This window comes from Typopeltis vanoorti, chromosome 1, assembly GCF_054136105.1.
Source record: "Typopeltis vanoorti isolate ZY-2024b chromosome 1, IOZ_Tvanoo_1.0, whole genome shotgun sequence".
In the NCBI taxonomy this organism is placed as follows: domain Eukaryota; kingdom Metazoa; phylum Arthropoda; class Arachnida; order Uropygi; family Thelyphonidae; genus Typopeltis; species Typopeltis vanoorti.
The window spans coordinates 187032492-187046830 of record NC_143549.1 but is presented as its reverse complement, the minus strand read 5'-3'; the positions used below and the strand labels follow the sequence as shown (position 1 = coordinate 187046830).

Genomic DNA, 14339 nt, shown 5'->3' with positions numbered 1-14339 from the left:
CATGGCCTAAATGCTCTTAGCTTCCTTTATATTCCCCTTGTGCATAGATCCGTAGTTTTATGAGTGGTAAAATCAGCCTCATGCTCAGACAAAACTCAGGCTTACATAGAAAAACATGTTTATTAAATGGTCAAAGAGATTACAATTAAGTTTAACATGTCAAAGGCAAATCATTTATATCATTACTAAATCACTAGTTAAGCAAATAAGACATTTTCAAACTGACAAGTATGCTATTCACATTCCATGAGTAAATTAAGTTCACACATAGCACAAAACATAAGTTCAATTCCTAAACTAAATTTTCTGTCATTTGACTCTTTCACGTTAAATTAGGAACCGCACAATCTTAAGTTCTCAGACTACTAGTCCAATACAGTCATTAAGTCATTACACATGGTCACTATAAAGTTCTCTTTCCTCCTAGTCAAAATCTTGTTCCGTCCTTCATCCAAAGCTAATTATTACATAGGACAAAAAAGGTTTCAGTACATTACCACCTTGACGTGATGATGTCGTCTGTCCTTTGTGAGGGGATACCTTTCTGCTACAGTAAGTTGCCGCCACGCGGAAGTCACGTGCTCGTCACGAAGTGGGCATTTTTCTTTGCTGGACACATGCTCATCTCATGGGTTGCTGTTGTTAGCTCGACCGCCATCAAAGGGGGATCCATTGCTGTCTCACATTGGTAAAACCTTTACCGATGGCTCGAATTGCAGAGACTGCTTTCGTCTCGCGTATAGCCTTGTCCGACTCGCGTCAGTCAGCAACGGGGAAAAGTTGCAACTCATCGTCATCAAGCTTCCTTCCAGTCATCAGCATCGCTGGTCCGCATCTGCACAAGAAACAGGAACATGCAGATCCAAAAAAGGGACTTCAAACACATGTGAACTCGCTTTTATCCTCCTTCATAGCGCCCTCTTTCTGCCTTCGAATCTTATTCATGGTGCCTTCCGATTCGCTCTTACGAAGTGGCGTCACACCTCTGCTCCTCGATGAGCGCTCTTTTCGTAGAACACGAGTTCCATTCGCTTTCCACGAACGCCACTGCCTTGGGGTTTACGTTATCGGCGGTGGTCAGCTAACAACCTTTGAACTTTTGTTAGCACTTACATACACATTCTTGCATAGAGCACAATTTAACATTAATGTTTTAATCAATATATTTATGCTTAGACACATGCAATTTTTGTTCTATTTTTCTAAAGAAAATGTGACATGTTCTCTCATATAATATGCTTACTTTGCTAACAGTACAAGTATTTTCTTACTTAGTATTGTGTTTTTGTTAAATCCTGAACGAATGACTCTTTTCTTGAAAGAGTCCTCATTCAAGATCTAACAAGATCTTGTGTTCATTTAGATAGTTAAGATGTGGCCATATCAAAGCTTTATAATGAGGGATAATAACTTCTTTATTCATACTTGCCAGCATGTGTTTCAACAACTACTCATTCTGATGAGATACTCTGACCACTTTGCAATATGCCTCTGTATTTCAACTCTGTTCCATCACTCCCCAAAATCCACAGCTTCATCAATTTTTTTTATATTAGGGTTCTATTAATGTAACATAAACAGCTTGTAATCTGTTCATCCAAAAGTGCATAATGTTATGTTTTGTGTTGTGACATGAAACAAACAACCATTATCCTTTTTCGGTACTGTCAGTCCATTTAAGTCATCTTGCAGGATTTCCAAATTATCTTTAACTGGTGCTTTGCTCTGTTTGGTATTTCAGAAAACAATTGGATATTAGTATTATTACCAGAGACCTCCATGTAGTTATGGAATCATCGAAAGGGACCACATATTATCAACACCAGCTGTCATATCTTTCTTGAATTCATTCGCACTACCTGCACTCACTTCCTCCAAAGTCCATTCCAATCTGCTCTGAGATAAAAATCTAGTTCTCACCCTCGTTCTTGACTTCATTCATTCTTGCCTTCCATGGATGCTCTGTCATCCTTCTCCATATGATAGGTCTCTATCATATCATCCTTCTTTCTCTTGTTTGTTAGTGTCTGCACCCCACAAATTCTCTGTCTGTCCTCGTATACATTCCACGGTCCTGATCTTTACACACTCCTTTGCTTCCTTTCCACTGTATCTGCAGCACCTTGGAAACCACATCTTCACACATTAATCCTGGTGAGGTCTTATCATGCCTTGTAAACAGGCAAAATTATTTCCTTATCCTTACATGTCAGTGTTTGTTTCAGCATTGTAATTATTATCTTAGTGTTATTTGCTAACGTTGCTATATGGCTCTTGAATATCAACTTCCTATCTAAAACTCCAGGATCCTTAGCCCAATCAGTTTATTCTAGTATAATTCCACCAATTTAATACACCATTTGATATCTCATTTTACTACAGTGCATAACGTCACTTTTACTAACATTGAACTAACAACCATTTTCACATGCCTTCAGTTCCAGGCTATTAAAATTATTCTGCAAATGCTGCATATAAATTGCAGTTCTGATTACCTTACCTATCTTTGCATCATCAGCAAATAGTTTTACACCTCTCTTTAGTTCCAGTTAGCTGGATCATCACAATTGCATACATTTTTTATTACCTCTTAGTCCTGAAACTTGAACCTATGTGACTTTTTATGGGAAGTCCACAAAAGAGAAGTGTTTCTGAAGAAACTCAAAGGGCACAGACATGTCATCAGTGTTAGTTACTCTGTTTACCAGATATTGTAATGAAAATCCTAACCTCTATTTTCCAGCAAAATACATTACTTGGCACCTTGCCAGGTAATGAATGATGTGCATAAGTTCTTTCTTAATTTGTTGGAGGCCAATAGCTTGTCTTAGCTAGGCAAGGTAGCTTAATATAAGCTTAATCGATGCTGTAATAAGTTGATTAATCCTATCTAATATAATCAGCTCTTCCTTCCAACATTTTTTTCAGAAACAAAAATTACCACAATAACTGGCTAATTCACCTTCATTTGATAACCTATTTATTGGTTCCTTGCATCAGAGATGGAATTTGAACTTTGGTCTTTCCAGTCAAGGGGCACAGTACACAGAGTGGCTAATGGTATTAATGGAACCTGTTTGGCTTGATGTGTTTACACACCACTAAATACATGGATGCAAAGTGTCCATTGAAATTGAAATAATATTTGGATACCATGAAAATAACATGGAGGTAAAGCATAAATTAATATATGGACATTTGTGTAGTTAAACTACTTCAAAACTTGAAGAATATTGAGCAAAAACTAATATAGAAATCATGGATCACTCTGGAACAAACCTGATGGTAGCAAACTAATAATGAAATGTGCTGGGCTATTATTTTGTGTTTTGGACATGACTTAAGATGGAATTTAGATTTTTATTGGTGTGTTGATGCATGGCAAATATATGGATAGGAAGCCAGTATCTATTTATTTTTATTTTTTGACAAATACCGTATAAGAGAGAGAGAGCAATTGTATTTATAGTTATTTCCTTATTTCCTAGTTATTTGGTTATAGTTATGAAAATATAAATATGTGACTGCTTTCAGGAGTTAATTCATCTCAAATGAGGGAATGTCAGTGTAAGAACAAAACTGTTGTCATCCCCCAGATTATAGCTAATTATAATAAGAAATTATAATATTACAAGAAAATATTTTTCCATCTTTTGGAGGAATCGTTTACATCATTTGTGAATACCTGTAGTCATCCTGGAACAGTCTGACTCCTTTTAGACTTGCTGCCTGTAATTTTCCAGGTGCTGTTCCTCTCACAAAAAAGAAAACCAACCCAACAATGTTCACTATATATGCAAAGAAAAAAATATGCAAAAGGAAAAAGTTTTTCTTGTCATGAAGGAATTGTCACTTCTAAAACAAAAAAATAAATTGGATTTTATTTTTGTACTCCCAAGATAACTAAGCAGATTTCTTATACAACAGATAAATGATTTATTTATAAATATACATACAAATGAAATAAAATTTACTAACTGGAATTTGATTTTCTAAATAAGCATTATTGAGCCATAATAAAAAGCAAATTTAAGAAATTAGGTAATTTTTGGTCAACTTTCTCTCAGAATTAAGAAGTTAATGCCTTTCCAAAGCCAAGTAAGGATCCAGAAATTCCAACATTCCAGTAGTTTTGACCAGTTGCTTGTGCAGGATCTTTTGGAAAAAAAATCTTTGGTTGCTCTCCAGAAGTCATGTTTTATGACTTCTGGAGAGCAACCTTTCAAGACAGTCTGGCTTCCAAAATAATCATTCTTCATTAGTTCATCTAGTTCAACTGGAAGCATCTGTTAGAGATGCTTTCCTAAAATAAAAGCACTTAATATCAGTTTTCCTTGAAGGGGAAGAAGCATATAACAGCTTTGAAATTTGGTATATTTGAAGACCTGTACAACTCTAGTCTTAGAAGGAACACTTGCTTTTTATCTTATCAAACCTTCCAAATATGAATTGGATCTGTTCTCTCCCCCCCACACTCCTGCAGTCCAAGCGGAAGGAATCCTGCAAAATTCTCTATTTGTTCCACTGTTTTTTGGCAAAGCAGCTACTTCCCCCTTAAACATTGCTCACTGTGCAGATGAGCTTACCATCTTTTGTCATTCTTGCAGCAGGAAGATCATGAAAAGATAGTTAATAGAAATTACCATTGACCATCTTTTCACTGGGGCACTTGCCAATAGGTTTAAATTATCACCATAGACTACTTGTGTACCTTTCCCTCAAACTTAGTTTTTAATCCTGACTCATCATGGGAACAACATCCTTTGCATCCTGTCATCACCTCTTGCCTCCTGGAAACTTGATCTTTTCATCCTTCAAAGCAGATAATAGAAGTGCAGACATTGTTTATAGACCTATTATACTGGCCTTGTAGCCTTAGTATCTTTGACTGTAATTTCAAATATTTCTTTCTCTGCCTATACCAAGTACTTATCTGACCAAGACTTTCCATGCCTTGGCAAGAGACAATACACCTCAGTAGTTGAATCTTATCCACCATCAGGCATTTTGAAACTGCAATTAGTGCATTTCAAACATCGTTATGTTCATAGTTAGCCAATTTGATGAATAGAAAACAGCATCTCTATATACAATAGTCTGGTTGTGAAGACACCACACTCTTTTTTACTTCAGCAAACTTTTGTTTGGTCATGCTGTTGGTAAAGGATTAAAGCAAGAATATAAATTTCATGTTGAATATAATTTAATTGCTTTACTTTTATGTCGGTGACTGTTTCTGCAATATACTATCAGAATAAAATCCCTGACAGATCATCCAACATAGACAAGTATTTTATGTCAATTAAGGAAAACTTATATAGTACTCATCAGACTATCATATACCTCCTTTCCTCTGCATACTAAAATTACTGCACACATGTCAAAAAACATTTTCCACTGTAGAATTCTCAAGCATTCCAAATGCAGTTTCACTTTATGCAGTTTGATAAAAATACTCTTCCCTTCCAATCAGGGTAGTCTGTTGCTGTCTTCTCAACAGCATAATATCTAATTTGATCTCACTATAATATAACAACTATACTGCTGAGTTGCAAGCCATAGAGCTTGTACTAAATTATATCAAACTGAAATGCTACCAGGTGCATTATTTACACTGATTCATTAAGTTTACCACAGGCACTGGGAAGTCTGCAATACCTGGTGCCCTCTCAGATCCAACATGAAGAGACACACACACACACACACACACACACACACACACAAATTTTAAAATTTCTTGAAATTTGTAATGCTTTTACTAATCTGCTAGAGCAAGCCTGATATCAAAATGTGTCAGTCTAGTCTGTGAAAGAACTATAGAGAGGAAGTTGTTCTTGCTTAGCTCTGCACAGTCAGAATCATATTATACACGCTTTCCTATTCAAGGGCAAAGATGATATGCCAAAGCACTACAGTTCTGTTTTATCTTCATTATGTTTTAATAGAATGCCTTTACTTTCTAATGATCACAGTTATTTTAATGCCTTTATTAATCTACATGTGCTTTATACACTCAGCACAAGGTGAAAGATTGTTTTAGGTTTGATTCTAGTCACAGCTAAAGGAACTTTTTTTAGCTATTCTGAGTTAGTTGATCTCTGGTACAACCAAGTAGGCAAGTAGGGTGTTTCCCCTTCAGATACTTGGATACTAGAGTTTAGGATCATGAAGTGGCAGTAATTCTCTGCCACAAACATTTCACCAAATAGCTGAGCACTGCTGTTGGTGGTTACGGGTGTAGACAGACTGCCAGCAATTTCCAATAGTTAGGTTTTAAGAGCCCTGCTTGTTTGCTTTGGGACATAAAAGACATAGAAAATTTATATATGTACACAATAAATAAATTTATATATATGATGATGAACAACCTATTTTTCTACCCACTGCAGGGTGAAGGCCTCTCCCATTGCAGGAGTTTTGGGTCTACTTCTCCCATAGTGACTCAGTCCATATTGGGGGAGTGTATCTATACTTGGATGAATGAATGTATGAAGGTGGAAGATGATCACAAACATCCATGCCTATGCGGATTCGAACCCGCATCCTCTTGGCTGGAGAGCAGATACACTAACCACTCAGCCAACCAGGCCGGCATACACACATTTTTTACTTATTATTTTAATCCTGAACTTGGTGCATTATAGTCATAAAAGCTAATACACCAATAAGACCTAAACCAAAGTTCAAAGCATCTTGAAAAATATTCAAGCTACTTAAAGAAGAGAAATTTTTTTACCATCAAATTATTTCATTCTCACTATTGAACCTGTCTGAAATAATGAAAAAATCTGTTAACATTAATTATATTTGTCACAATCCCACTGACAAAAGGTTTACATTTCATGAGTGGGATTTTCAAAAATTTTTTGAAAAAATAAAAATAAGTTTCTGTTACTACCTGAAATTAATTTAACCACTTTTTTAAAATTTTTTTTTATAGCACCTGTTGTAGTACAGTCAGTAATGACAATGCCTGTTTCCATTGCCATATAGGAATCTTTATGAGAACTTTTCGACTAAAGGTGAATTAGCCAATCTTAGTCTAGCAGTGGCCAGACTAAGATTACCATAACTCAGTTGGTATAGGCAAACCCCTTTTGGGCAGAAAGATCTAGGTTCAATTCCTGTCTATGACATGAGAAACCTTTATCTGGTCTCCTTTCAATTAAACATTAGTTAGCTGTCTCATACAGAAGTACAATATTTTTCACCCGGAAATTTGTATTTTTTTTGTCCCTCAGAACAGGCAAACCAGCCCTGTGCACACATGGATCTACAGTCATAAAATACATACTTAATCCCTCATTAGGAGGGCTCCACCCTTCCTAAGGGATTGGGGAGGAAAGGGGGGTGGGATCCCATTCAAAATATATAAAGTGGCAGGGTTTTGTTTTCTAAAAAAGAGCATCTCCTTAGCACAATTACGACATACAACACACCCTTCAGATGGAAAGATCTCTGTTACACCTTTGTGTTGTCTGTGTGCATTCTACAATTTTATATTGTACTCTTGATAATGATTTAACAGAAACAAAACATACGAAACTTGAAAGTGTTATTTAATTTCATTCATCTGTGCCCCAATTTCATTAAATGATAACAAATGATATATAATGATAAAATGAATGATAATAAATTTAATGATTCAAAGATCTAAAAAAAAAAAAAAAAAATTCACTGTTAACTTTGTACAAGCTGCAAATCTATTTAGACATTATTTTTGTGTAGTATATGTGTATTATATGTGTAATTATAGGGGAATTATTTCCCCTATAATTTCCCCCTCCCAAAAAAAAAAAAGTGTACATATAGAGAACATTGGCTTGATTTCTTTTTATTAACCTTTATTTATTTTTTTATACATCCATTTTTGTATACATTTTCTAGAGATGTTGTCATGACTGCTGTCCCTCAGATTGGTATCACCATTGTTTCCTTCTAAATTTGTTAAGACATTTACAGTTCAACTTAATATTTACAGAAAACTTATATAGACTTATATAGTGGAGAGGGGAAAACATTTTTTCCCCTCTCCACTAATCTTCCTCTATTACTATTGTTTGAAATAACCTCCCTTTTGATGTATTTCTTCTTACTAGTGTACTTTAGGTTGAATAACCTCTCCTGTTTCAGACCATAATGAAAATTAATAACTGCCATGTGTGTATTGTAGTATATTTTGATATTTGCTTGTGCCTTCTAGAATACTAAACTAGAATAGTTACAAAATCAGTATTGATTTTGAAAGTTATTTTTATTTCTATTAACTTTTTTTGCTAGGGAGAAGATGGTCCAGATATTAGAGGAGGTACTGTTGATGCTTTAATTGTTCAAGCTACCAAGGCTTCAAAAAATGGTGAGAAACATCTATTTAAATAGGTAACTTCAAGTCTGGAATAAAGGTTTAAGGCTTTTTGAATATTCCCATTTTTTATATATATACAGGGTGTCCACCATTGTGAAACACCCTGTATATATATGAAAGTTTCAACATGTTACTGCTAAAGTGTATGGACCATGGTATCGAAATTGTACAAATGAGAAGGAACACTCACCGAGTTTTTGTTAAAAAAAAAAAAAAAAAAAAAAAAAAAAACTGGATGAAACTTGTAGTCTCTGGAATGTTTAAACAACCCAAACCTTACATATTTCCACATTTCGATTTTTTTTACCTTTCTTTGAAACTAGGGAGGTCCAATGTGACACTCTTCATCGTTAATGCATATCAGGATTGTTAAATGCAATCCTGTTGTTGCAGTGTTAAATGCAGAATGGTAATTAAAAATTGCTATTTCTTCTTCTCATCTTCCCTTTTCTATTTTTTATGATGTTCACAATATTCTTTATATATATATATATATATATATATATATATTTTTTTTTTTATTTTTTATTTTGATTTATTTTTTTTTTTTTTTAAAGTCTATATATTCCCCACTGTTGGATGTAAAGGCCTCTCCCATTATGGGAGGTTTTCGGATCTGCTTCACCCATCTTGGGAGAGTATTTATACACTTATATGAAGGTGGAAGCAATCACAAGCATCTATGCCACAGCAGAATTTGAATACTCGCATACTCGCTAACCACTCGGCCAACTAGGCTGGCACACACATGTATGCACATATAATTTCAACTCCTAACATAATAATAATGTGCATGGACAAACGATTAAGAAGAAAGAAGGAATCTCTTGATATGTTTCTTGAATGATTTTTGTAATCCTTGGAGAATAATGAGGAAGGGTGTTTCAGTGAACAGAGGTATATGGCAGTAAAAAGAGAAGGAAGAGAGTTTGTTTTGGTAAGTTTGGAGCTAAACAGTTTATTAATATTGACCAGCAGTTGTTTTTTACATGCTTAGAAGAAAGTGGAGGAATAATCATTGAATGCAATTAAACTGTTGTGGTTTGTGATCAGTCACAATTAAATCAGTGTTTTCATATTGAATTACAATTTAGACAATTGCTGAGTGGTATGCATCATTTAATGTTTTATTCTTTCTCAATTCTCTCCCATCACCACACATAATGAAATATAGTATTACATAGTTTTCATATTTCTCAGCATTAGACTGCACACATTCCATAAATTTGACTGTGCATATGATGCTTACTTCTTATGTATAGTAAATACAACTGTATACATTTGAAATTAGATAATTGAGATGCATATTATTATCTGAAATGGATCTCACTCCCCACTAACCAAATATAGTTTTGTCTGAATTTTAGTTCAAAACACTTAATATTTAATTTAAATAAAAATTCAGATGTATGAGCTAAAATAGCAGGCTTTTAAAAGGGAATATCAAACTTTTTTTTTTTCATTGTCCCTTAGGGAATGCGTATCATCCTGCATTATAGCAAGGTTGAAACATGTTACTTAGATATTTTGACATTTATTGAGGTCATCCAGTCAGGAAGGAATTTCACCTTGGTAATAAGCTTGCTAGCTATGCAAACTTTGGTTTGCATACACTAGAGCAAAATGTGAATGATATGCTAATATTGATAACTAGCATAGTTGACAAGGTAATGTGAGAGAACAGAAAGGAGAAGAAATATGTTCTTGCTAGTTTTAAGAGGTACTTGCCATAGAAAATCAATATGCAAAATGTATAAAACAAAGTTTAGTGTGTGTGTGTTTCAATTATCTTCAGTGCAACTGATTAGTTGAAAATGAATAACAGTGGATTTCACAAGAAAGATATGAACTGCATGCTAGAGTGTACAGTTAATATAAATTCAACCCAAACAAAAAAAATCACTTATAATTAATAAAGATAGGACTTTTCATTTTTTGTAAAGAAATGGTCATTTTGGTTCAAGTTGGGATGCTGCAATAGGACTTTTGCACTTTCTTTGAATAAATGTCCATCTTTAAAATGATATCTATTTGAAAGACAGTTCTTTTACCAGAAGATACTGTGGTCTGTGTCAACTCAGTGCTGAGTTAGACCTGACTTTTGGGTTTGTTTTTCCTATAGAAGATGTATGATTGGCTCATGAGTCTCAAGTGGAACATCCTGTTTCTCCAAAGTATGAGTAAAGACAATCACAACAAATAAAAACATCAGGGAAAACTGTTTATCCCTGGTGGAGTGTAACATGGAAGAATTTATTAATGAGAAATAAAGTAGGCATTTTAAAATTCTTGAAATTGGTTCTTAGATTCCAGTAATGTAGGAGATTGGGACAAACAGTCAGAGTTCTTAAGAATAGGTGCTTATACATACAAAGATTCAGTGTGATCTTGAATCTTCTTTGGTTTAAAGCCATTATGCTGCATAATTCTTTGGATAGTGTCCCGTTCTAGTTTAATGTCATTGAAGATGGATCATACAATTGTGCTTTGTTGAGTAATTTTGATCATATCAACTTTTTTTAAGAAAGGTAATAATCATCATCAATTTCCTGATATATATCCTAAGGGGTGTTCAGATTACTATGATAGCACTACATGATTAAGTTTACATTATTATTAATCTCCTATCCACAATTTTCCTCCAAATTAGTCTATGACTTGTAAGCACTCCAATATTGTTATATCTAACATTTCATTTTTCTAAGGCAGTTCTGACTGAATCAATCCATCTATACTTTGGTCTTCTTCTTCTGGGTCTCTTTCCTGCCATCTTGGCATCAACCATCTCTTTTGCTAACCTTTCCTCACCCATTCTATTTAAGTGGCCAATACCACCTTAGATTATCTCTGTTCACACATTCTTGAATGCTAATAATGTCAAGTTCCTTTCTAATATCGTCGTTTTTAATATGATTCTGCCATTAATCCCATCGGTTCACTCAGACTCTCATGGGTCTCTTTCCTGCCATCTTGGCATCAACCATCTCTTTTGCTAACCTTTCCTCACCCATTCTATTTAAGTGGCCAATACCACCTTAGATTATCTCTGTTCACACATTCTTGAATGCTAATAATGTCAAGTTCCTTTCTAATATCGTCGTTTTTAATATGATTCTGCCATTAATCCCATCGGTTCACTCAGACTCTCATGGGTCTCTTTCCTGCCATCTTGGCATCAACCATCTCTTTTGCTAACCTTTCCTCACCCATTCTATTTAAGTGGCCAATACCACCTTAGATTATCTCTGTTCACACATTCTTGAATGCTAATAATGTCAAGTTCCTTTCTAATATCGTCGTTTTTAATATGATTCTGCCATTAATCCCATCGGTTCACTCAGACTCTCATATCTGTGGTCTCTAGTCTTTGATCAAGTGCTTTATTTCTAACCCAACTCTCAGATCCAAAATTTGAACAATATTTTGTATATTGCTAGTTTGTGTTTTGGGTAATTTCTCTCTTATTCCATATAAATTTATTTAGCTAGCTCCCCACCATACCAGCTTTGCTTATTCTGTTATCTATTTCCAGATTTAACTTGCCATCTTCACTAAAGACTGTGCCTAAATAGCTGAAATATTTTACTTGTTCTATAGGATTTCCAATCAGAATGCAACTGAAGTTTTCTATGTTCCTGCCTATTTTCATAATTTTGTTGTTTTTATTGCTGATTTTCATGCCAAATTTGTTACAGCTGTTTTTCAATTTAGTTAAGGAATCTTGGAGACTTGCACTGGATGTGTTTAGGAGTACAATATCATCTGCGTAAAGCAAAGAGCTAAGTTTGATATCATCATTTCTAATATAAAGTCACTTTCATTCATAATATGATCCATATAGATGAAGAGCCTCCATAGCTCAATCAGTATAGACGAAGCCCTTTGGTTGGAAAGACCTGGATTTGATTCCCATCAGTGACGTGAGGAACCTTTATCTGATCTCTTTCGACAAAAGGGGAGTTAACCAGTCTCATTTCAGTTCACATTTCAAGGTTTTGACGGCTTTTTTTTACCTCAAGTGTCGATATGTAATTCTTCTTTGTATTCCTCTTAAATTTTCTAGTATGGTTCTGCCACTGCTTGGTTCATTTAACAGTCTTTCAAAGTAATCAATAGTTACTCCAGACATGTAGAATATCCTTATCTTCAGTTTTCATCATAACTTTTATCATTGTTGATTTCTTTTACAGTACTCTTTCCTCCATTTCTAAGCTTCTTCAATATCCTCCAGAACATTTTGCCACCTTCTTGATATTTATTTTCCATACTCTTAGCAAAATCTTCCCATTGCTTTTGTTTAGCTACTTTTATACAAAGCTTAGCTTACATTTTTTTCTGTATTCTTTTAGCGCATCTGCTGACTTATTTGCTAGAAAGTTTTAGTATGCTTTCTTCTTTTCCTGGACTGCTTTAACTTTTTGTGTCCACCATGGTGTTCTTATTTTTCTATCATACAACTTCACCATATACCTCCCCTAGCTGAATCAATGTCTTTTTCAGAGTTTTTTTTCCACTGAGACTCCAAGGTTTGGTTCTTGTTTTCAAACTGCTGCAAATTTTCTTCAATATTTGCATAGTTGAGTCTACAATTTACCTGTAAAAGCTGTTCAACTTTAATGCTTTTTAATATAATATGTATTTTTAACCTGCTTAGTACTAAGTAATGGTCACTTCCAATTTCAAGGTAGAAATCCTCTGAATACTCTTGTATCTTGAACCAGCTTTATGATATGACTATCGACAATGACAGTCAGTGAGGCTCTCTTATTTCTTGTGTCTTCTCTCCATGTGAATTTGTGCTCATCTTTATGTTGAAACACGGTGTTAGTAATGACTAGTCCGTGTCCTGAGCAAGTCCAGTAAATACATACTATTATTACTAACTTTGCTATTTTCTCCAAATTTTCCTAAAATATTCCTATATGCATGGTGAGATTCATTTCCTACTCTGCTGTTAAGGTCTCCAACAAGGACTACTTTTTCCATTTTCTTTGTCAGCTGCCTGTTCTAATAACTCAAAAAAAAAACTCCATCACTTCTTCCTTAGAAGAACCTTCTGTGGGACCATAAGAATAAATAACTTTCATTGTCCATTTCCCCATTTTGAAGTTTGCCCATATAACTCTACTTGAAATTGCTTTCCAATCGAGAAGTTTATCTTTATGTTCGGTGTTGAATGCTATTGCTACTCCTTTCTTTCCTTGATCATTGTTGCCTGAAAATAGCATCCTATACTTATTTAATAATATCTCACTGTTTTTGCCTTCTTTGTCTCAATAAAGCCAATTATGTCCACATGGTACTTTTCCAATTCTTCTGAAAGTTTGATATCCTTTCCATTAATACTCCTTATATTGATGGTTCCTATATTTAGTTCTTCTGATATTGGGTTTATTATTATTCTTCTAGATGTTGAGTTGGAGCTTGTTCCAGTAGCTGAATTTTCACAATTTGCCCTGATTCCCTGACGAAAACAGTGGGAGCCTTGTTTAACTTGATGACGCCCCCACCTGGTATGAAATCTCATCATGTACCATGATATGCATTTGTGGTTTAAGCCAATAAAAGTACAATTTGGTCGGCTAAGTCCCAAATTGCCAGCCCATCCTCGTTCGTTCAGTATCCAGTATATACCTACGAGACGGGGCACACCACGTGAATGTGAAGATTGGACATTAGGTCAGAAGCCTCAGTCGTTTCGCTGCATTCCTGGAAGGCGATGTGGAAGTCTCCTCCCAGTTATTTGACTTTGACCATTAAGCAACCCCTGAAAAGTAATAATTGTTTTAAAAGGAGTCTTTTAAGAATGGTTTCCTGGACCACGAAAGCTAATTTTCCGTGCTTTTCTGTAAACTTAATATGTTGGCATGAGTTCTTGATTGCAGATTAGAAATGAAGGGGGTGCATCTTTTGAGATGTGGATATATAGTGAAGATGTCATCTGCCCAGATCGATTTTAGGTTGCATGGAGGTA

At 34.8% G+C, this 14339-nt stretch overlaps 1 protein-coding gene across 1 annotated transcript in view; it reads left to right on the top strand.

The window, feature by feature from the left end:
* Positions 1-14339, top strand: part of C3G (C3G guanyl-nucleotide exchange factor) — a 350856-nt gene that overhangs the window by 232187 nt on the left and 104330 nt on the right. Inside the window, exon 12 of the mRNA XM_090405787.1 lies at positions 8281-8356. Coding sequence (XP_090261913.1) covers positions 8281-8356 — 76 coding nt within the window. The remainder of the gene's footprint in view (positions 1-8280; positions 8357-14339) is intronic.